Source organism: Puma concolor, chromosome F2 (assembly GCF_028749965.1).
Source record: "Puma concolor isolate L17-30 chromosome F2, mPumCon1.1.hap2, whole genome shotgun sequence".
Classification (NCBI taxonomy): domain Eukaryota; kingdom Metazoa; phylum Chordata; class Mammalia; order Carnivora; family Felidae; genus Puma; species Puma concolor.
Window position 1 is genome coordinate 67,410,895 of NC_141684.1, and position 22,459 is coordinate 67,433,353.

Sequence of the window (22,459 nt, forward strand, 5' to 3'; positions counted from 1 at the left end):
TTATAAAGTTTTCTGAAAGAATTCACCTACACGTTAAGGACTTGATTCCAAGAAGAGAGAATCTTTTTTACCCCCTAAATTCCAAACAAACCTACCTGGAAAATATCACTGGCACATTTCCTACACAGGTTATGCTGACAGGGGAGAATGACCACGGGTTTCGTGAACATCTCTAAGCAGATAGGACAGATGAGTTGCTTCTCCAAGTTATCCATGGTCTGCTGCTCTTTGGAAAAAGACTTATAATTCAAAGATGCGCTCATCTCCTGGCCGTCCCCGTGTGCACTGCCAGGGAAAGGGTGCTCCGAATGGTTTCTGCAAGTGTTTCCTGGAAATAATTCCAAGGATTGGGTGATCAAGTGTCCTTTACGGTTTTTTCGATGGAAGACATTGTTTCAGGCCCAGGTTCAGAGGGGGTGCCTGAGCTGTTTTTAGCAGCAGGGGGGGTCACGTGACAGTGGGCTGACTTGTCCATATAAGCCAGTGACAGGAGGATGGATTCTGACAGGTGACAGAGAACAGGAGCCAACATTCCTGCCCCAGGGAGTGAAGAGAGTGAGTGGGAAGAAGGATTACAAACCCCATTTAGACAGAGTTGTGAGGAGAGGGATGTTGAAGCTGACAGTTGTCAACAACAAATGCAAATATGCATGCCTAGTCACTGAGCCATGCCCTCTGTGAGCACTCAATAAGAACGTGGTGACGGGTTTCTCCAGGACTGGGGAGAATGCAGCCCAAGAGTCTAACTGTATGACGAATGCATTTCTGTCTGGAGAATTGAGGAAGCAGGTCACCAAAAGTAGTGTGATCATACCATCTTACATGAAAACAAACAAAACATGTCTCAAAAATCATTTTCCTGACTTCACTAGGGCAATCAACTAAAACGATTTGCTTCACTTTAAATTTTTCATCTTTGCAAGAATGGCGGTCTGGGAAAAATTCAAATTTAAAAACTGATTTCAATCCTTTTCACCATAAAAGTATCTACGAAAAAAAAATCCAAACACCAGTTGATGATCCCATGTTTTTATGTTGTGAATAAAATTCTAGTAAATTCTTTTTTCTTCCACACTGCTCTTCCTCCTCCCTAACTCCCTCCTTCATCCTGTATCCCTACAGTCACCTTCCCCCTCACACACACCAAAAACACAAAGAAAATTTGGCAATCTTTTAAAATATAAATTTAGTTTGCAACAATAATCAGTAATGAGGTAGTAATGGCATGTAGGATAACAGACCCATTGTTTCATTTTTCCATAAAGCAGGGAACAGATATCAGTGCTGTTGCCAACCGAAGTGAAAATGGAGTCCTGCTTCCATACCCGGGTTTCATCTGGTCTGAAATACCTATTACACCTCTTTGCATTTGCCCCCTCCTCTTCCAAGTTGATTTTTTAAAATGATAGTTTCCCTAGTCATTTCTGATATTCTTGGTCTGCTCTTGAGTCACAAATAACAATTTTGATATTTGCCAGAATTTTGTGAAACTGTTTCACCAATATAGAGTTATTTAAAAATTAAAAAATCAGATCAAAAATGAAATAGTATCTGTTTATATGTGATTTACTTGCAGGTTTATTTCTCCTTGATTTAAAAATATTCAAACATTGAGCACATCTTGTCAACATACCCCAATGTGCACTTAATTACCAGTAAACAGTAGGCCAGTGTGACTGGTTATGTATGGTCTTATTGCTGTGTGCACTGAAAGCTTATTGAGAATCTAATAAACTCTATTGGTTAGTAATAAGTTACATGTGTTCGTAAACATTTCAAGGATCTTAGGAGAATTTTGTTATTCTTTCAATATCTATTGAGTAAAGAAGGGAATTGGGTGACATTTTTTTATTGAGTTAATTCAGTTCACCTAGCCCAGGCAGTTAACAGTATTTATCATCACATGGGCTATGGAGGTTATTTTCTAGGAAAGATAAAGTTTCTACTGTAAAAGACTCATCAATCTAAGAAAAAAAACAAGCAAACTAATAATGTACAATGAGCCAAGCCCATCCTTATTAGAGGAATTCATTCTTTCAAAAAATATTCATTGAGTGTCTGTTGTGTATCCCCATTGTGTTCAGCTCTGTGGATTGAAAGACAAACAAGACACAGGTTACTGTCCTCAAGAAGCTCAGTCTAACAGCAGAAATAAGACATGCATGTACAGAACCACAGTACAAAACAAAATGTGATAAAGAGCCACAAAATTTCAGAGTTGGATTCATCAGGAGGGCTTCATGGGGGGATGGTATCTGAATGATCCACTAAGAACTTGGACAAATGGATGTGTAGTTATGTGGGGCATAGTTGGGGCTTTCTAAGAAAAGGCACAGAAGCAAAGACAGTGAGGCACAGGAGTGTGGGGAATGCTCAGAGCGTATGGTGCTTTGGGCTGGAGTGCAGAGCATGCTGCTGGCACATGAGCAGGTCACAAATACCGGGCTAAAGAGTTTTTAACACTTAATAAATTAGTCAACAGGAAGTTGTTGAAAGTTTCTCACAGAAACATTTCTGTGAGAGCTGTGCATTGGTTAGATTAGTATCACAGTGGTGGCTAGAATACTGAAGGTGACCTAGATAAAGACCAGATGGGAGATTGTTGCCAATGCCTAGGTGAGAGGTCATGATGCCCTGGCACTGGGCGATAGCTGTGGGGAAGAAAAAGAGGAAAGGGACTCTGAGGCTATGAAATTAGAATCCACAGAGGTGACTCAGATGGTCTGAGTATGAGCAACCACCGGTGATGCAGTGAGAGGTGCACAGTGAGTCAGGAGACAGGCCTTCTATCCAGTTTCCATGTCTACCTTGCTTTGTCATCTTGGGAAACTGACCTCACCTAGCTGGATTTCTGTTTAATCTGTAAGTGAGTGGTGTTCATAACCTAGGCTTAACAGTATTTTTAGGGGAAAAGAAAGAAAAACCCTTGAAATATTAATTTTGACATTGAGAATCCCCAATTCAATTATGTGATGCTAAGTTGATCCTCTCCTCTCCTCTGTTTTTCTGTTTCCTACTTTCTGCCTTGTACTTTTTCGTAGAACTGCCTCTAGGAGACTACCCAGGAAACTAGCAAGAATCTCATAGGAATAAGAGTCAAATCAAGTCGACTATATGCCCAAATTATCGCCTTTCCCTCTTTATCTTCTTTTTTCCATTCTTTGTTCCTCCCCAATCTCAGAGACCATGAGGAGTCCATGAGGTGGGCATGTGAATTAAGAGTGGGACGTAGGAGCAGCATTCTGTTCTAAAGAAGAACCAGAAAATTTTAGTCTGCTCCCAAATCATTCACAAATTTCCCTGAATGATTCTGAAAATTCTGAAGCTGAATGAGATTTGAAGCTAACTTCAAGGCTCTGGGATTTCCACAGACGTGAAAGCCGGCTTAGTTTCCCGAAGTTGTCTTTACTGTGTAGGAGTGATGTACAACTTTCCCTGCTTCTTGTACCCCAACCCGCCACAATTAGGACAGGGGGTTAAAACCAGTTGGGGCAATTTTACATGGGGGATTGGTTTAGTTGGAAGCCCCAATCACTCCTCATTCCTGAGTCCCACCAAACTAGGGCAGGGGTATGTTTACACACATTGAGGAGATGAAGCAAAACCACCATTGCTGTCACCTCCTGGAGGACCAGCAGTTTCCCAATCCCCCCGATAAGTCAGAGGAAGTAAGATGGGTCCCTAAGAACCTGACTATATGCCCAACAGCAGACTTGGCATTAAGGCATGATAACAAAAAGAGAAGACTTTTGACTTTTTTCAACCTCTAGCTACCAGGCTAAATGGACCCAGACTTCAGAGGACAGAGCATAGGAGTGAAATGTGGATTTCAGTGTGTCGCTCATCTCAGGAAGGAAGAAAAGGGAGTTCTAAAGCCTATTACTTTTAGTACTATGGTTGACCCTTGAACAATAACTTAGGTGTTTTTTTTTTTATGGTACAGTACTATAAATATACTTTCTCTTCCTTACGATTTTCTTAATAACATTTTCTTTTCTCTAGCTTACTTTATTGTATATAATACATATAACATACAAAATATATGTTAATTGACTTATCAGTAAGGCGTGTGGTCAACAGTAGGCTATTAGTAGTTAAATTTTGGGGGAGTAAAAATTGTATGTGGATCTTCAACTGCACGGGGGGTCAGCACCCCTAACCTCCACATTGTTCAAAGGTCAACTGTATACTGCCACAACAAACATAATAAATCTGTACAGAGTACCAATCACTACTTATAATAGCTCTTTATAATAGGTATTATTTCCACTGAACCAACTGTAACTCAACAAAGTAGTTGCCTAGTCATATGGCTGCTAGCTGTGAAGCAGATTTAGAGACACATCTTTTGACTACAGAGACCATGACCTCACCGGCTAAGCTATACCACACTGCTCTATAGCACACTATCCATTAGAATTTTCTGCAGTGATGTTAATGTTCTTTATCTGTACTGTCTAACCTCTATCCAAAGGTGGCTATTGAGTACTTGAAATGCGTATAATGCAATTTAAGATCTGAGTTTTAAATTTTATTAATTTAAACTTGTGTTTAAACAACCGTATGTGGCTAGTGGTTACCATATTGAACAACCAGCTCTAAAATATGTGATATGAAAAAATCTTGGGGAAAATTGCAGTGTATTTGAAGGATTCTCCCATAGGAACAAGGTCCCCTTCTTTTGATGAATTTTATACCTTCTGGTCAGAGTGATATGAAAGTCTTCTAAGCCTAGAATAGTTACAAGAGCAACATCAACTCTTCATCCCAACTTACAAGACAAGAGAAACCATCCTGGGAATAGGAGGCATTAGAAGAGTCCCAGGAAATCAGTGTCAGGAGTGCTAACTTTCCTGAGGATTCCAGAATTTTCTCAGCATTTCATTTACCCATGTTCTCTTTGTCTCTTTAGCCTAGGTAACTGAAAATCCAGGTACTTGAAAATCATCAAGGTTTAACTCAAGGAGCTAGTCATTCATCAAACAGAGCAGCAGACTTATGGTCAGATGGAAGGTGAGCTAAGAGGAAGTAAAAAATTGATTTGAAGCAAAGCAGTGAAGCAGAGACACTGTAGCCCTGCTGGAAGGAAGAGAAAACGAAAGGCACTAGAATGCTGACCTTGCTTCTGGCTCAATGTTTAAGGTAGAGAGGGAGGAGAATTCTTACTTCTTCTACCCACTAGAGGTGAGAAAGTTGGTGGCTGACTAAATCATTAAAACAGGGAAAGAACACTGGATGATGTGGATGTGGAAGCAGAGAATTAGGGACTGCTTAAGAAGGAGGTTTATTTAGCCTGGAACTCTAGGGCATGAGTGGACCAGGACCTTCAGGTCAACTCCAGCACCAGTCACACATCTCTTGAAAGTCAATTTAATTCCATCCCAAAACAAGACCCATTCTTAATATTGTGCAGACCAGGTCCTCTTAAAACCAAGACATTGAGGTTATTAATTGTTCCCTGCAATTTCCATCCATCCATCCATCTCTCCCTCTCACCATTCTTCCCTCTATTAGTGAGAGCACTAATATTTGACCAGTGGAGATAAGGCAGCACTTCATTTGGGATTTAGATGAGCTGGTGTTCCAAGAGCCAGGCTCTGTTGATCAGTCCGGTTAGATATAACTCATCTGACCACAGGAGGCGTATGTAGAGTATAATGTTATTTCTTTTGGTATTCTGGGGTTCAGGGTGTGATCTGGAAAAGCACCTTTGAACCATTATTTAACCATATAGCAACTTTACAAGTTACTTGAAAAAAATATAACCCAGAACTCTATTTCCAGTAAAAGGATTCTTGCAATCTTTTTACACCAAGGACTCAACTCATGACATCTACAAAATACTTAACATTTTTCCTCTGTCTACATTGTCAGTCTCTTCAATTTAGCTATCTGGCAATAGGTAAGTTGGATATCTGATTTAAAAATTTTTAATGAAAAGAAACATTTTACAAAATATAAAATCAAGTGAGTTAACTTGAAAAGTACTTTACAGAAGCTAATAACATGGCATTTCTTTCATTAGTTTGCAAACTTCTGGCTGTAAGCTTTTCTTCTTGATAATTACTCCTCCAAATCCATTGTTTATACATTTCAATTTATCATAAATATCTCTCAGGATATATTAGAAAATTAACATATTTTACTTTCCTCTGAACATTTCTTGGCATAATTCAAATGCCAGAAATAAATAGTGACAGCCCCAACAAATAAATCCTTTAGCCTAAAGCCTTCCCAATGGCCATGTCTGAACTTATATAGGCTCCAGGCCCTTCTTGACTCCACCTTCAGCACACACAACCCTCTCACCTTCCCTCCACCTCAGCCCCCTGATTGATTTTTCTGAATTCACTCTTGTTTTCTGCAATCTGTTTCTCATATGTCAGTCCTTATTTAAATTGCACTAATGGTCATATTACCCATAGGATAAAAATGTTCATCCTCATTGTGGTCTCTAAGGCCTGACATGATCTGCCCCTACCTACCTCTCTGACCTAATATCCAATAGAAATAAGATGTGGCATACATATATATATATATATATATATATATATATATATATATATATGTATATATATGTGTATATATATATGTATATATAGTGTATATATATACATATATATAATTATAAACTTCTAATAGCCACATTAAAAGACAGAAACAAATGATATTAATGTTATTAATATATTTTAACCCCCCAAAATATAAACTATTATTTTAACATGTAATCAATATTTAAAAAAATGAGACATCTGTGAATAGCGATAGTTTTACTTCTCCTTTCCAATCTAGAGGCCTTTTACTTCATTTTTCTTGCCTTATTGTACTGGCTAGACACCTCAGAATGGATATCCTTGCTTTGTTCCTGATCTTGGGAGGAAAGCATTCATACTATTAAGTATAATGTTAAGTGTGTGTTTTTCATTGAGGCCCTTTATCAAGTTGAAGGAGTTCGGTTCCCTTCCACGTTTGCTGATAGTTTTATTTATTTTTTAACGTTTATTTATTTTTGAGACAGAGAGAGACAGAGCATGAACGGGGGAGGGTCAGAGAAAGGGAACAGAATACAAAAAAGGCTCCAGGCTCTGAGCTGTCAGCACAGAGCCCAATGCAGGGCTCAAACTCACAGAGTGCAAGATCATGACCTGAGCTGAAGTCAGTCGCTTAACCAACTGAGCCACCCAGGTGCCCCATGCTGATGGTTTTAAAAATCAGGAATGGATGTTGAATTTTGTCAAATGCTTTTTCTGCATCAAACTAAGATGATCATGTGGTTATTCTTTTTTAGTCTGTTTATTATGATGAATTGTTGATTTCTGAATGTTCAATCAGTCTTGTATTCTTGAAATAAATCCCATGTGGTCAATGCTGTATTTTCCTTTTTTGTATTGTTGGATTTAATTGACTAAAATTTTTACGTTTATGTTCATGAAGGATATTGGTCTGTTGGTTTCTTTCTTTCTTTTTTTTTTTATAATGTCTTTGCCTGGTTTTGGATCAGGACAATGTTGGCTTCATAGCAAGTTGGACAGCATTTCCTCTTATTCAATTTTCTGAAAGTCTGTGTAGAATTGGTATTATTTCTTCCTTAATTGTTTGGTAGAATCCACCATGCAAGCCATCTGGGCCTAGTGCTTTTTTTATGAGAAAAATATATGGGTTAATACAAGTAAAGTAACTAGAACTGTGCTTGGCTTACAGGAAGTGCTGTTAGCTGTTAATTTTTTTAAATGTGTCTATATTTTCCATTAAAGCTTATAATGTGTACTGCAGAAATTAGAAAATATTTTAAATTTTTAAGGAAGAAAAAAATCACAGTGATGCTACTGTCCAAAGATCACTACTATTAACATTTCAATTCATTCTTCAGTCTTTTCCACAAATTAATGCTTGTTTATATTGTTATTATTTATATTGCCCTGTATGCAATTTATTAACTTAGCATTTGATTAACATTTCCCATGTAAATAGTTCTTAATAAGTATAATTTCAATGGCTACATATACTCCATTATATGGTCACAACATAATTTAACTATCATTTTGTATTTTTAGAATTGTCCTACTTTCCCTCCACAGTAGATCCAAGCATCTCTTTCCTGTACTCCCATATATATTTATATAAACACACATGCAAACCCTCAGAATATTCCCTCCAGGCCTTCCCTTTATGGTAGTGTTAACATACTCTGACAACAGTTCATGTTTACAGTGTGTTCACTATGTACTAGGCACTGTAATAAGGGTATCATCATTATCATCCCTATTTAACAAACGAGGAAACTGAAGTCCCATGATGCCAAGCAACTTGCCCAATGTAACTACGTAGGGAATGTGAAAGCCAAGAAAGGCCATCAGGTTCCACAGCCCATGTGACTAACCACTATGCAATAGTGCCTCTCAGCTTATACCTTTAGACTTAAAAAACTTTTTTTTAAACATTTATTTATTTTTGCGAGACAGAGACAGACAGATCATGACCCAGGGAGGGGCAGAAAGAGAAGGAGACACAGAATCCAAAGCAGACTCCAGGCTCTGAGCTGTCAGCACAGAGCCCAACGTGGGGCTCCAACCCATGAATGGTGAGATCATGACCTGAGCCAAAGTCAGATGCTTAACCAACTGAGCCACCCAGGTGCCCCCCTTTAGACTTTTTAATAAGAATTCCATTCCATACCTAAGTTGCTGATCCTGAGATGTTTGAGTTCTTACCCAGCTCACCTGCCCTAACCATGTGCTCCCACCTGGATTTGGAGAGCATTCCTTCCACTTATTACCCATTTCTTGATCTTTTAGTCATTTATAATTTCACTGTCAGCTCCTCCAGTCAGCCAGTTAGAGTACTCATAATCTCAACTGGAAATGGAGACCTAACATCTCCATTAAAGACTTTATTGAAAAGAGTAAAGTGAGATAAAAATGGAGACTGCCCTAGAAAATGAAAGATATACCAATAAAATGCAGCAGGTTGTATACATTAGTACAAAAAAATACAGGTTGCCTAGAACCCTAAAATGAACATGAGATAAAAGAATTATCATTTACTAATTGTAATCCTCAAAAAAGATAGTATTTCTGCCTTTGTCTTTGTAAATTTATGTTTTGTGTTGAGAACCACAGTATAGTTTCAACAGCTTTTTAAAGGCTATATTCTAGTAAATTAGGATAGGGAGCATATATTTCCAGAAAAGCCTTTGTGTGTGTTCTGCTCAACTTCTGAATCTTTCAGTGAGTGTGTGTGTGTATTTATTTTGTTTTTGTTTTGTCTTTAACAAACTAGACTATGCTCAAAATCAGCCCTAAGTAAAACTTTTTTCCATTTAATTCCTTTTCAGTGCTGGTCTCCAGTTCTCCACAGTTACTCCCCAGGAGGAAAAGGGCATTAGAACCCCTCCTTCAGTAGCCAGCTTCTAGGTTTAAACCCTTCCGCTTCCTCACCTCTCTTCAGGTATCTTTATCCTACCTTAGTAGATCGGCCCAGAGTTGGTCACCCCACTGAAAGTTGATGTGGAGCGGAATACTTCTCGCTTCGGCTTAACGCTAAGTTTAAAGTAGCCAGCGTCCTTTTCCAAGTTCAATGTTTTTTGCGTTGTTTTTCTGTCAGTCCCCCCTTAAATCCGGGCAGTTTAGTATCAAATGGGTCCTTGGAAGTGCAGCGATCGAGTACAAATCACAAAGTGGGAACAGATGGGACTGCAATCTGTAACCATTTTTGGACAGAAAAAGAACCAATTTCGTGAACCTCCCAAAGTAAATGGGTCTAAAAATTTTAAGTTGTAAGAATAAACTCCGTCAGCACCCATTATCCCTCGTCTGGGGAGTTCTAGGAAACGGTAACCTCAAGTTCGCCTTGTCTCTCACTTGCCTGAGAGCTGATTTCAAGTTCTACTTGAGTTGAATGAGAATCGAAAGAAAAACTATTACACGGAATGAGGAGAAAAGGGTTGGAGGATGCGGGCATCGATCCCGCTACCTCTCGCATGCTAAGCGAGCGCTCTACCATTTGAGCTAATCCCCCACCGCTGGGCACAGCCGGTTATCTCTTCCCCTAGAGAGAGGTCAGAGCATTTAGAAATGGAAAAAATGTTTTTCTTAATCATGTTCTTGATCTTGCGTCACAGCTGAGGCCAAAGTAACAAAAATTAATAAACACTCTCCTTCGAGCCGGAATCGAACCAGCGACCTAAGGATGGCTAGGGACATCAGGGCCTACAGTCCTCCGCTCTACCAGCTGAGCTATCGAAGGGAGCGGGGAGACAGAGTGCCGACTTTTCTTTATAATGTTTACTCATTTTCTAAGCTTCGTGTGCTTTCTACCGCGTTTCTTTCCCGACTCCCAGGTTTGCCCATCACAAGGTATCCTTCTGGTGACCCCACCCCCCCCACCCCCATCTTCTCATGGCCGCTGGAAAGAGCGTTCGAGTTGCCCCCTCTCCCCGGAGCTCTGAGGAAAAGAGCAGGCGGCTGGCTGGCTCGGGACCTTTCTCTGTATGCTCAGGGGACTCGGGAAACGCCAAAGACGATTTAGAAAGGAGCAGAAGGCCGGGACCTGGCAGCCGCCCCGCAGAGCGCAGACTCACTTTGGCGCTTGTTACTAGGACAGCACGTCCCCGCTTGGGTAATTCACAAAATATTTCATACGGGGGTTGCTGCCATAGGCCAAAACTGGAGCGAAAGTACCAGAATCTCCAAGTGTTCGTTGGAATATTATACTAGGAAAGGAGACCCGTGGAAAGGGCCGTAAATCGTAGAAAGTTGACAAAAAGCATACTTGTCTCCTTCGAGCCGGAATCGAACCAGCGACCTAAGGATGTCTCCTGCCAGGAAGTCAGCTACAGTCCTCCGCTCTACCAGCTGAGCTATCGAAGGGACGGGCAAACTGTCCGTGCCCCTTGAGACTCAATGTTCAAGAACCCGAGCGAGCACAGCTGCGGGCTAGAGACTGAATAGAGCATGCGTACTCCGGAACCGGGAGGGGAAGGGAGTAAATGCCTGTGTATTGTTTCACGCGTGCGCAGAAACACAACCTGGCTCCCCTTCGGGGGATCCTGACAGACCCCGGAAAGGACCCCCAATGCGTGTGTCCTAGAGCTAGTGGTACCAAGACTCAGCAACTCCGACACCACCTTCCTTTACTTTTCGTTTACCACCCTATATTGGGAGTGACTGCCCGAGTGTGGCCTTACCACTCTAATCTGTATGTCCCCTCGGTTTCTCCTTGTGTGGAGGGCCAGTGGCGCAATGGATAACGCGTCTGACTACGGATCAGAAGATTGTAGGTTCGACTCCTGCCTGGCTCGGCATTTTTGTCACAATGATTTTTTTAAAAGCAAAGATTATTACTTCTTCAGGGTTCCTCAAGTCACAAATGCCGAGAGTATTTTACTCCACTTCGAGTCCAGAAATCTGTTGTGCGTCGCTTCCAGTGCCGCCCCGTCGAACTCTCTCGAGCACTATGGAGAGGCAGCCGCGGCCGCGCGGCTAACTGCCCGCGAGAGCGCTTCCGACACGGGCGGGGGGAGGCTCTGGGGAAAGCTGGGGAGATCAGCCGCTCAGGAACTGCAGGTAGGAAGCTGGGTTAGGGAAAGTGAAGCCCGCAGTCCCAGTGAGGAAGCTGGTTGAAATGCCAGGGCTGCTTCTGCAGCAGCTTCATTCGTCGGGTCTTGTAAAATAGTTGAAGACTTTAGTCACCAAAGTCACGAGGAAAACTGCCCACGCACACGCCCTGACAGTGCTGACGAAAGAAAGTTAAGGTATTTTTGATTCGGTTCCTGTTTTACATTTCATCTTAATTAGTGTATCGAGCCCCTCCTAGGTTGTAAGCATAGCATAAAAACCATCGAATAGCTTGGATTCTGTTCTCAAGGGTCTTTTAACCGAGAGGGCATAATGTTGGTTTGAATACATTGGATTTTTATTTTGAAGTGATCTTATTTGTGGAGAGTAGTTTAGAATTCTCTTAAATTTCCTCAAGGAAAATAGCAATTTCCAAAAGTAAAAGCTTTAAAAAAAAATGTGAAATTCGGGAAGATATAAGTTAGGGAGGACAAAATGTGGGGTTAGGAGAAAGGACTAGTTTTTAACTGGGAAAGCAGTCTCCTTAAGGTCACATAAACAGTTAAAGGAAGCTAAAAATTGGGGGGGGGGGGGACAAGTACAATTTGAACAAAATGATGGTGGGTTTTATTTTTGTTTCCTAGTGAACATTTTGCCATTTTTGCAGGTAACAAGCTAATATTTGTTTCAAGTTACATAGTATTCTTGAGAGTTTAAAAAAATTACCTCTGTGGGAAGTTGCGGCCATATGTTGCAGGCCTTCTCCCAAGTTTGTTGACAGAACTTTCAAAATGAGTCTCCAAGGAAAGAGCCTCCATCTTATTCTTACTTTCTTCTCATTTTACAAGGGTGACAAGTAAGGGGTTGATTATTTGCAGAGGTCACGGTCATGGACATCATTGCACTGTGGGAGAAACTCTAGCTTCTTGATGTATCCCCTTCTTGCACTCTTTCCCCAGCAGTCAGCCAGACCAGAGTAACACCCTCCAAGAGGGCCAAGATGGTGGGTGATTTCTGGCTCTCTTACTTGTGACAGAAAACAACCATGCCTGGACAGCCTAGTGAAATGTAAAATCATTGAAGATAAAGATGAAAGCCTAGGCTTTCAGAGATGGGGACAGAAAGAAATAAAACAAAACAAACAAAAAACAGGCTAGCTACAAAAGAATGAAAATCAGATTTTGATCAGATTTCTTATCAGCAATACTGGGTGCTAGAACACAGCAGAGCAAGATTCTTGAAGTTCTCTGGGGAAATAATTTGAACCCAGAATTGTATAAACAATCAAAGTAGCAATCACATATGAGAATAAATAGTTCACACTTGCAAGGTGTCATAAAATTTAAATCCTATGATTCCTTTCTGAAACAAAAAAATAAACATTACTTGAAGATGTTATACTGATTGGGTTCTCTAGGAAGCAGGAGTTGACACAGAACTAGAGTATAAAATTATAGTGGGGAGTAACATCTGTGAATGGAAAAGGAGAGAACACGGTATTAGGTAGGGGTAGTTAGACAGCAATGTGGACCTGATAGGCTTGGTACCTGCAGAGCAAAGATTTCCCTTCAGAGGAGTCCTGAATTGGGTAGGAATGACTAGGTTTTCAGACCATCACTTTGCTCAGTCATAGGCCAAAGACTGAATACCTCCTCTGGAAAGCTGAGGTAGACCCTAAAGGAGGTAACACCTGGAGGCTCTCAGTTAACTATCCTCTCTGCAGCTGGGCAGTTCTTTCTTGAAAGGCAATCAATCTAGCAGCAAATCTCTGTGTCTGCCATAGATGTACTTCAGTAAAAAAAAAAAAAAAAAAAAAAAAATCCAAGAAGAGGAGTACATAGAATTTAAGTAAAAAGGGAACCAGCCAAGAAAGCAATCAGGACAAATTAGGAAAAAACAAAAGGTGTGTCAGAGGGCTCTAAGAAGAAAGGGGAGTCTTTCATAACAGTGTGATTAAGGACCAGGAAGACTTTAGAGATATAATAACGGCTTGTCACTTTTCTCAAAAAGCAAGCCAAAGATAATTAGAAATTATTGGAAAAAAATACTAAGAGCTTTATAAAGAATTCATGGTCCATGGCACAAAAACAGACATATATGGAATATATATGGAATAGATATATTCCATATATATTCCATATATATATTCTAATGGAATAGAATAGAGACTCCAGAATTGGACCCACAAAAGTATGGCCAACTAATCTCTGACAAAGCAGGAAAGAATATCCAGTGAAAAAAAGATAGTCTCTTTAACAAATGGTGCTGGGAGAACTGGACAGCAACATGCAGAAGAATGAAATTAGACCACTTTCTTACACCATTCACAAAAATAAACTCAAAATGGATAAAGGACCTGAATGTGAGGCAGGAAACCATCAAAACCCTAGAGGAGAAAGCAGGAAAAAATCTCTCTGACTTCAGCTGCAGGAATTTCTTACTTGACACATCTCCAACAGCAAGGGAATTAAAAGCAAAAATGAACTATTGGGACCTCTTGAAGATAAAGAGAAAGGAAACAATCAACAAAACTTATAGGCAATCAAAGGATTGGGAAAAGATATTTGCCAATGACATATCTGACAAAGGGCTAGTATCCAAAACCTATAAAGAACTCACCAAACTCCACAACCAAAAATTAAATAATCCAGTGAAGAAATGGGCAGAAAACATGAATAGACACTTCTCTAAGGAAGACATCCAGATGGCCAACAGGCACATGAAAAGATGCTCAACATCACTCTTCATCAGGGAAATACAAATCAAAACCACACTGAGATACCACCTCACGCCAGTCAGAGTGGCTAAAATGAACAAATCAGGAGACTATAGATGCTGGTGAGCATGTGGAGAAACGGGAACCCTTTTGCACTGTTGGTGGGAAGGCAAACTGGTGCAGCCACTCTGGAAAGCAGTGTGGAGTTTCCTCAAAAAATTAAAAATAGATCTACCCTATGACCCAGCAATAGCACTGCTAGGAATTTACCTGAGGGATCCAGGAGTGCTAATGCATAGGGGCACTTGCACCCCAGTGTTTATAGCAGCACTTTCAACAATAGCCAAATTATGGAAAGAGCCTCAATGTCCATCAACTGATGAATGGATAAAGAAATTGTGGTTTATATATACAATGGAATACTACATGGCAATGAGAAAGAATGAAATATGGCCTTTTGTAGCAACGTGGATGGAACTGGAGAGTGTGATGCTAAGTGAAATAAGTCATACAGAGAAAGACAGATACCATATGTTCTCACTCTGATGTGGATCCTGAGAAACTTAACAGAAGACCATGAGGGAGGGGAAGGGAGAAAAAAAAGTTACAGAGAGGCAGGGAGCCAAACCATAAGAGACTCTTAAAAACTGAGAATAAACTGACGGTTGATGGGGGGTGGAAGGGAGGGGAAAGTGGGTGATGGGCATTGAGGAGGGCACCTGTTGGGGTGAGTACTGGGTGTTGTATGGAAACCAATTTGACAATAAATTTCATAAAAAGAAGATATTTTTGGAAATTAAAATAATATCCTATAGCAGCTAGTACAATGACAGACACTTAAGTGTTTGATCTAAAGTTGGCACTAATATAATGTCCTTATTTCATGAGTTATTTTTGAAATTAGTACCTATGTTTATTAATATCTATATTCTTGACATGGTTTCTAGCATGCATCCAGCATTAAAAAATATTCATTACAGATCTGCAAAGTTTTGCCAAAATAAAATGCTTGAAGGGGAAAAAAAAAAAATTCATGGTGCAAATGTAAAGCAAACCAAAATCTGGCACAATTTTGAGAGACTGATGGTGTATATTATGGACTAATTTTCTCCTACCCCTCTCCAAATTCTAATACTAACCCCCAGTGCCTCAGAATGTTACTGTATTTGGAGATGGGGACCTTTAAAAAGATAATTAGATTAAAATGAGGTCATTAGGGTGGGCCCTCATCCAATATGACTACTGTCCTTATTAGATTAGGACACAGGGAGAGAGAACACCAGACATGTGCATGCATGGAGAGACAACCACATGAATACACAGCAAGAAAGTGGCCATCTGCAAACCAAGGAGACAGGCCTCAGAAGAAATCAAACCTGCTGAAATATGCATATGAAAGAACTTTCAAGTTCTTCCTTTCAGTTGAAACGGTTCTGCAGAGCAGGAAGCTCTACCAAGAAATGTTAAATAATTTCTTCAGAATAACTCTTCAGGTTGGGGGAGCAGGGCTGAACTCAGGTTTACTGATTCCTCATCCATGGCTTTCTGTAAATGTGTACTGTTTCCAAGAAGGATTCCAAAAGATTGGAATGAGAACATTTGCTTGTTATGAGAAACCACAGAGATAGCATTTTCAAGGTTAGAAAGGGAACTATTCCGGATAACTCCAGGAGATACAGTTCATTTGTGTTATTTGCAGTAGTTAGGTTCTATATAGTCACCACAAACAGTGGTTTAGTGAATACTGAACCTTTGCTTTTAGGAAAAATACAAGGTTAAGTTCCTGTGAGCCTCTGTTCACAACATTATCTTAAGTGATCAATATGTGTTTTGTGTGTTACTGTTTATATACCTTATTTAATATATATTATTGTAAATGACCATGAAATAAATTTTAGCAAGTAGGAAAATTTGCAAATATGGAATCAGGATGATTAAGCCAAGCTAAATCCTGAATTATAAGCCAAATCACTATATCAGAAGATTTTAATGAGAGCAACCCTTGGCCCCCTACTTCTCTTAAGGAGGTTAAAAGGAACCATTTGCACTACAGGGAGATTGCAAGACTGACCCATCCAATTCCCAGGGCTCCATAAGACTGCAAGTTCATTTGCAGTCTTTCACACTCAGGAAAAGTAGAGCTATCATCTTGTTCATACAGTGTCTTTCCCAAAGGTAAGATTTGGAGGACTAGGGCTGGGAAAAGATGTTGCAGGGAGATTTTCTTCAGAGATTCATATTTATTCCTTTAATAAACATTTATTCAGTCTCTACTATGTTCCAGGCACTACTATAGTGCTGAGGATGCAGCAGTAAGCAAAACAGCCACAAATTTCTGCTCTCGGAGCATATATTTTGAAGGGACAGACAGACAACAGGTTGACAATAAATAATATCTATAGTAGGCTTAACAGTGGGGAGTGCCAAAGGAAAAAATAAAGACTGGTAGGTCCAGAGTGTGGAGGTTACTGTGCTTTTCACAATGGCAATTTGACATACACAGACTACCAGAAACAAAATAAATTGCTGTGGAACACACACGTTTATTTTAAATGATGGGAGATAAAATTCCAGGTCCTTTAGGAAAAATTAGTTTGCCATGTTGTATTTCCTATGAAGAAATAATAAAGGGTTATTAATTTAGTCATCTGACATAATAATGGTATATTTTTACTAATAGAAACTTCAAAAATTGTACCTTATTTTGTACAATGGAGAAATTGAGTATAATTTCTTTTATTATGAATAGATAATTAAAGTCATGGAAAACTATACATCCTATTGTATAAATGATATCGAAATGCCTTGTTTTTACATATAATAGCAAATGTTCTCATCCCAATCTTGTGGAATCAGAATAATGGAATAGAATGTATTAACTTGGATTTATAGACCTATGGTATTCACTTTTAATAGGGGAGGAACAAATTTGAGTATACTGAGTATAAATGCTGTTTTGATATTAAATAAGTAGTTATATCTGACTTTACACAATTCAAATGTCTTATGGTGCTATGGTGGTGTCATAATTAGGCAGACAGACCCTAGAGCTAGACTACCTGAGTCCAAATGCTGGTTCTCTTGTTATTAAAGTCACAGGTTAATTAACAGCTCCAGTTTTCCCATCTATGAAATGAGAAATAATAGTACCAACTTCAGAGTCTTGCTGTGAGGATTAAATGAATTAATCTATATTAAACACTTAGAATAGTGTCTGGCACATAGTAAGTACTAAATATATATATATATATATATATATATATATATATATATACACACACACACACACACACACACAATAAATACATATATGTACTAAATATATATAATATACTATATATATATATTTAGTACTTACTGTGTACTAAATACTATTTAAAAATATATTAAAAGTTTTCTTAGCACTGTCTATTATCCTGTAAAATTATGGCAGGAACTTTACCAAAATTTTTAGTCAGGATTGTTTAGTAATATCCACAGCTCTAGAATCACTTTTAAAATTAAAAAAAAAAAATCCAACTTTTCACTCACTTGATTAATGCTGCAGCTATTCATTGGTCAGACAAGAGAAAGTGGCAGACAGCTACCAAGGCTACACAGTCTTCCCAGGTAAACAAATGCTACAGGGAGCTGGGAGTGGAGGGGGGGGGGAGGAGGAATAGGAGCAGGAGGAGGAGGAGGAGGAGGAGGAGGAGGAAGCAGCAACAGAGCAAGTGTTTGGGAATTTGCTCTTGCAGAATTTGAGGATTTTGAGTCTTTGAGGATTTGCTTTTGAAGAAGGCCCTGAGAATTAAGTGAGGATGATTACTACAAAGGGCAGTTAAAGAGAAAGATACATAATAGAGTGACAGAAATGAATATTCTTTTGAAAATGAGAGCTCTGGGACGGAGTTGGGCAGGACATGGAGAGGGTTAGTTTTCAGGAAGGACAAATGTAGTTGGAAATCTAAGATCACCATGGAGAGGCAATATAGCGCAGCTGTTAAAACCATGGATTTGAGGACAAGCCTGTTCTACGTCTTACTAACTGGATGATGTTGGCCAAGTTTATTTAAATTTTGTGTGGTTTAGTTTCTTAGTGTGGAAATGGGGGAGTGATAATGCTGATAGTACTTGTCCCTTAGATGGTGTATTAAGTGAATATATAAATATAAAATATATCAAGTTAATAAGAAGCTCTTAGGGCAGCTTTAGGTAGTAAGCACTATGACTATTGGTTATTATTGTTCATTCGACAGATTTATTTTTAATTCATGAAAGAATGAATCATCTTGTAAAAATACAAATGCTCCTGTGATCCTAAAAGCCATCACTTCCCACCTCCTTTCAAATCCTTTAGTTTGAGGGATGGCATGTGCTGAGAAAAGACTTAAGAGAGAACAAAGAAAAGTAGAAAGAAGGGAAGTGAATCACCTTTATTCTTTTTACCCTCTTACTCAGAATAACCTGCATCTTTCAGGTTTCGGTAGCTAAAATTTTATTTTCTGAGTATACTATGTATTGTTTAAAAAACAAATTCCATGCTAAATACAATGAAGCAACTTTTGAAATGAAGGCATTTTATATAAAACTGTTATGCTATAAGTTAATCAATAAGTAGACTTAATATTTTTCTGTTCCTGATGGCTATCATTTGTTACTTTTAAACCTAGGTTAGCTTTAAAATACTGCTTTCTGCAATTATAATAAATAATCCTGAAAAATGTCAGTTTAATAATTAACATGCCCAAATAGATCATTCTAAAAATATTTAAGAAAATGTTGGAATTTCATTCCCAAAGTGAAAATTTTCACTAAAAATTTTCTCCCCAATTATTCTTCACCAGAAAATAAAATAAGTGCATTATAGATGACTCTGGACAATGTTTCGGGAGTAGAGATATTTGGGTACCAGGACAGATTACTCAGAAGGAAAAAACCTTCACGAGGTAAGATTCCCTCTTTCTGGGCCTGGGAACAAGGACCTGCCTGGGGTGGGGGGGCTCTCAGGAGCTGAAGAAGTTGATACAGTAATGGGATTTTTCCGCTATTACAAAGCTGAGATGGCAGCCCCAGTAGCGAGCAGAAAGTGTTAACAGCTGTCCTATTACTGCTGATTGGATTCTGGGAATTTAGTTTTGCTTCTTGGGGACAGCCCGGGAACAGCATGAAAGTTCCAGAAAGCTGTATCCCACCCATTTAATACTGAGCATGTTTAGGCCTCTTTTTGGAGAAAGGCTTTTCTCAGAAATGACATGTGTTGTAAGAATTAACCAGTTAATCAAAAGATATTTGTTAGTTCCTACTTCATTTTTAGCACTGGGAAAAATACAAATGTAGACTCTGACTCTAAGATGTCATTCTGGAAATCACTGCTAATTTGAGCCATCTGCAATTTGGAAATGGCTTTGTTTTACAGAAACTGGTTATACATAACTTAATCTAAGTTTATACTTTGTACTCTAGAACAGCTCAAGAATAATATACAGATAATTATTACTTAGGTGCTTAAGAGGGGCGGCTGGAAAAAGAGGGGTTTGGAGAAGTGGACTTGTGTTTCTCGGATAAAGGTTTTTCTTTGTTGGGGAAGGACTGGTGCTCTGGGGATGGATTTGCCTTCACATCAGTGAGGAGTAAGGGAGGGCAAGCTGCTAAAATTTTTTAAGATAGCTCTGTAATTGAGTCAGAGGCCTTATTGGGTGCCAAGCTACCATTAATTTTTATATTAATCAAATTGTTCATATTAATATGCAAAAAAATTAATATACTAAGCCTTCCTAAAGGCTAAAGATTCTAACAGCTTTTGCATTTCTAGCAGGTAGGAATTTCTCTATTCTGTGATACAGGTTAAACATTTACTCATTTAACAAATATTTCCTTGCTGTCTACCATGTGTCAGGCATTATTTTAAGCACTGGGGATACAGCAGAACACAAAAATAGCCCAAAATCTTTGCCTTCACAGTGTGGGAGACAGACAATAAATCAAGACTAAAAAGTATGTTAGTGAAAGGTATGAAGGAAAAAAGTAGGGAATAGGAAGCATGAGGTGGGTTATAGTTCTAGGCATGGTAGTCTGGGAAAGCCTTTGAAGAAGTGACATTTGAAAAAAGATCTTAGGTAAGTTTCTTCATCATCTAAATACATTATATGTTCTAAATTTAATTCTGACTCAGAGCTGCAGTTTAACAAGGTAGCAAGAAATTTCACCTCAGCCAGATTTTTAGAGTCTTCCCCACTTCCTAGGGATGTATGGGGTCCTCAGGTTTTCTGTCTTCTTCCTCCAAGTGAGTTTCAAGCCCTTCATCTTGCTCCAGCCTCATTGCTCCTGGGGTCTCTGTGTCCAACCCCGTAGGATTCCTTTGAGGGGCCAGGTGTGGGTAAAGGAATCTTTTGTTATGGCTAAGAAGCCATGACTTAAATATGTCTGTCACCCAGCATCCAAGTGCTGTCTCATCAGAGGGGCTCTCCCCTGTGGAGATATTGCCAGTAAACTGGGGAGACCCTGGGCCCTGGAGCCTTGACCCAGCCTGTCCCAAAGGTGTCGCTGAAGCTTCTTGGTCTCCTCACGAGAAAGAATTCAAGGACAGACACAACACAGGGATGAATGACACAAGTGGGAAAGTTTATTAAAGCTAGAGTATACTCTTCAGATGTGACAGCGGGTGACTTAGAGAAAGAGAAGAAGAGCTATGCGCACTGGGGTTTGGGTTTCTATCTTTTATTGACAGTTACAAACTAGGGGTGGAATATTCATTACTAGGGGCAGGGATTTCTTGGAAGCTGGGTTTTGGCCTTTTCTTCCTTTTTTGGCCAGGGTTTTCATGTCATGACACCCACCTTCTTGGGCCTGTCTGGTTTGATCTGGCTTCTTGTGGAGTGCTGCCAGGACAGGCCTCTGACTTCCCTGATAGGTGGCCATGACTTCCTCTTTGCTGGCTTCTGGGTATCCTGCTAGAATCTAACTAACTGCTTACTCTAACAGAGGCACAAGTCTGGGCTACTCTGGGAGCTCCCCTCCAAACTTCCAAACCCATCTTTAGTCCAAAGGCCCTCATAACAGGGCTACTTCTCTCCCTCACATTTCTTTCTAACAGCCCTTATAATAGCCCAAGCACCCAAACAAAAGCCTGGGTGGTAGTTTTCTAGGTGTCTCTCTACCATTATATTTAACCTCCAAGGTCACAATAGCAAGGGAGTGACCTTTATAAGATGAATCTCAGAAGGACAGCCCTCATTCCTTTGAGTCTCACTAAGGACAAAACACAATTAATGTCTCAATAAATTACCTTGCCATACATTCAAATAATGAATGTGGTCACTATGAATTATTTTTCTGTCAATACACTCAGAGAATTGTTGGAAAAATACTTCTGTTCCTCTCTGACCTATCATCATTATGAGTATCTGTGCTTGAATTTGAAAATATTCACCTTTCTGAATATTGTTACCCAGACTATTTGCTATCTCTCCCTCCTGCGCTGGTTGGGGGTAGATTTATAACAGTTTATGTAAAAGACCAGTAAACATGGACATGGCATTGGTAGTGGCCAGCAGAGAGATTAGGAGACTAAAACAAAGGAATAAATGTCAAATGGAAGAAAGGTGGGAGTGGGAGAAGGGAGGAGAACAGGGAAGGAGATGGAGTATTGAGAACCAGGGAAGAGAAGAGACCGAGGAGAAAATGAAGTTAGATACTCAGGATGAAGGAATAAAAAAAAAAAGAAAAAGAAAAAGAAAAAGAAAAAGAAATCTAGAATAAGGAGTAAGGACAATAAAGAAACAAGTGAGGAGCACTGATTCAGTGTTAAACTCATACAATCAGAAGGTCAGAAGTTTGATGTGTGTCACGGGACAAAAATCAAGGTGGTGGCAGAGCTGTATTTCTTTTTTGGAGGCTCTAGAGAAGAATCCATTTCCTTAAAATTTCCAACTTTTAGAGGTTGCCTGCATACCTTGGTTTATGGCCCTTTTCTTCCTCTAACTTCAGAGCATATCTCTGACCATTCTTCAATCATCACATCTCTCTCATAGCCAGGAAAAATTCTCCATTTTTAAGGAGCCATGTGATTAGATTGTGCCCACTTGGATAATCCAGGATAATCTCCCTATCTCAGAATCATTGGCAATGACGTCTACAAAGTCCCTCTTACTGTAAAAGGTAATATATTCACTGGTTCTGGGAATTAGGATAAGTACATCTTGGAGGA

At 39.4% G+C, this 22,459-nt stretch overlaps 1 protein-coding gene, 1 long non-coding RNA gene and 4 other non-coding genes across 17 annotated transcripts in view; 1 reads left to right on the forward strand and 5 right to left on the reverse strand.

The window, feature by feature from the left end:
* TRIM55 (tripartite motif containing 55) overlaps positions 1-438 on the reverse strand; it is a 44,251-nt gene extending 43,813 nt beyond the window's left edge. For 6 of the 12 annotated variants that reach the window (XM_086695226.1, XM_086695229.1, XM_086695225.1 and 3 more), the window contains exon 1: positions 96-438. In XM_086695226.1, the coding sequence (XP_086551352.1) occupies positions 96-263 (168 nt within the window). In that variant the 5' untranslated portion in view covers positions 264-438. The remainder of the gene's footprint in view (positions 1-95) is intronic. The other 6 variants (XM_086695232.1, XM_086695227.1, XM_025922643.2 and 3 more) reach the window with 1 other exon arrangement.
* Positions 439-7,458: 7,020 nt separating this feature from the next.
* Positions 7,459-10,358, reverse strand: LOC147572074 (uncharacterized). The gene is made up of 2 exons (XR_015246736.1): positions 9,463-10,358; positions 7,459-7,634 (listed from the first exon to the last, which is right to left on the reverse strand). It is a non-coding gene; the product is annotated as an uncharacterized LOC147572074 (long non-coding RNA).
* Positions 9,945-10,017, reverse strand: TRNAA-AGC (transfer RNA alanine (anticodon AGC)). Its single transcript has one exon. It is a non-coding gene; the product is annotated as a tRNA-Ala (tRNA).
* TRNAY-GUA (transfer RNA tyrosine (anticodon GUA)) lies at positions 10,155-10,245 on the reverse strand. The gene is given in 2 exon segments: positions 10,155-10,190; positions 10,209-10,245. It is a non-coding gene; the product is annotated as a tRNA-Tyr (tRNA).
* A 417-nt stretch (positions 10,359-10,775) lies between the features above and the next one.
* TRNAY-GUA (transfer RNA tyrosine (anticodon GUA)) lies at positions 10,776-10,868 on the reverse strand. Its single transcript has 2 exons — positions 10,832-10,868; positions 10,776-10,811 (listed from the first exon to the last, which is right to left on the reverse strand). It is a non-coding gene; the product is annotated as a tRNA-Tyr (tRNA).
* Positions 10,869-11,226: 358 nt separating this feature from the next.
* Positions 11,227-11,299, forward strand: TRNAR-ACG (transfer RNA arginine (anticodon ACG)). Its single transcript has one exon. It is a non-coding gene; the product is annotated as a tRNA-Arg (tRNA).
* Positions 11,300-22,459: the final 11,160 nt, after the last annotated feature.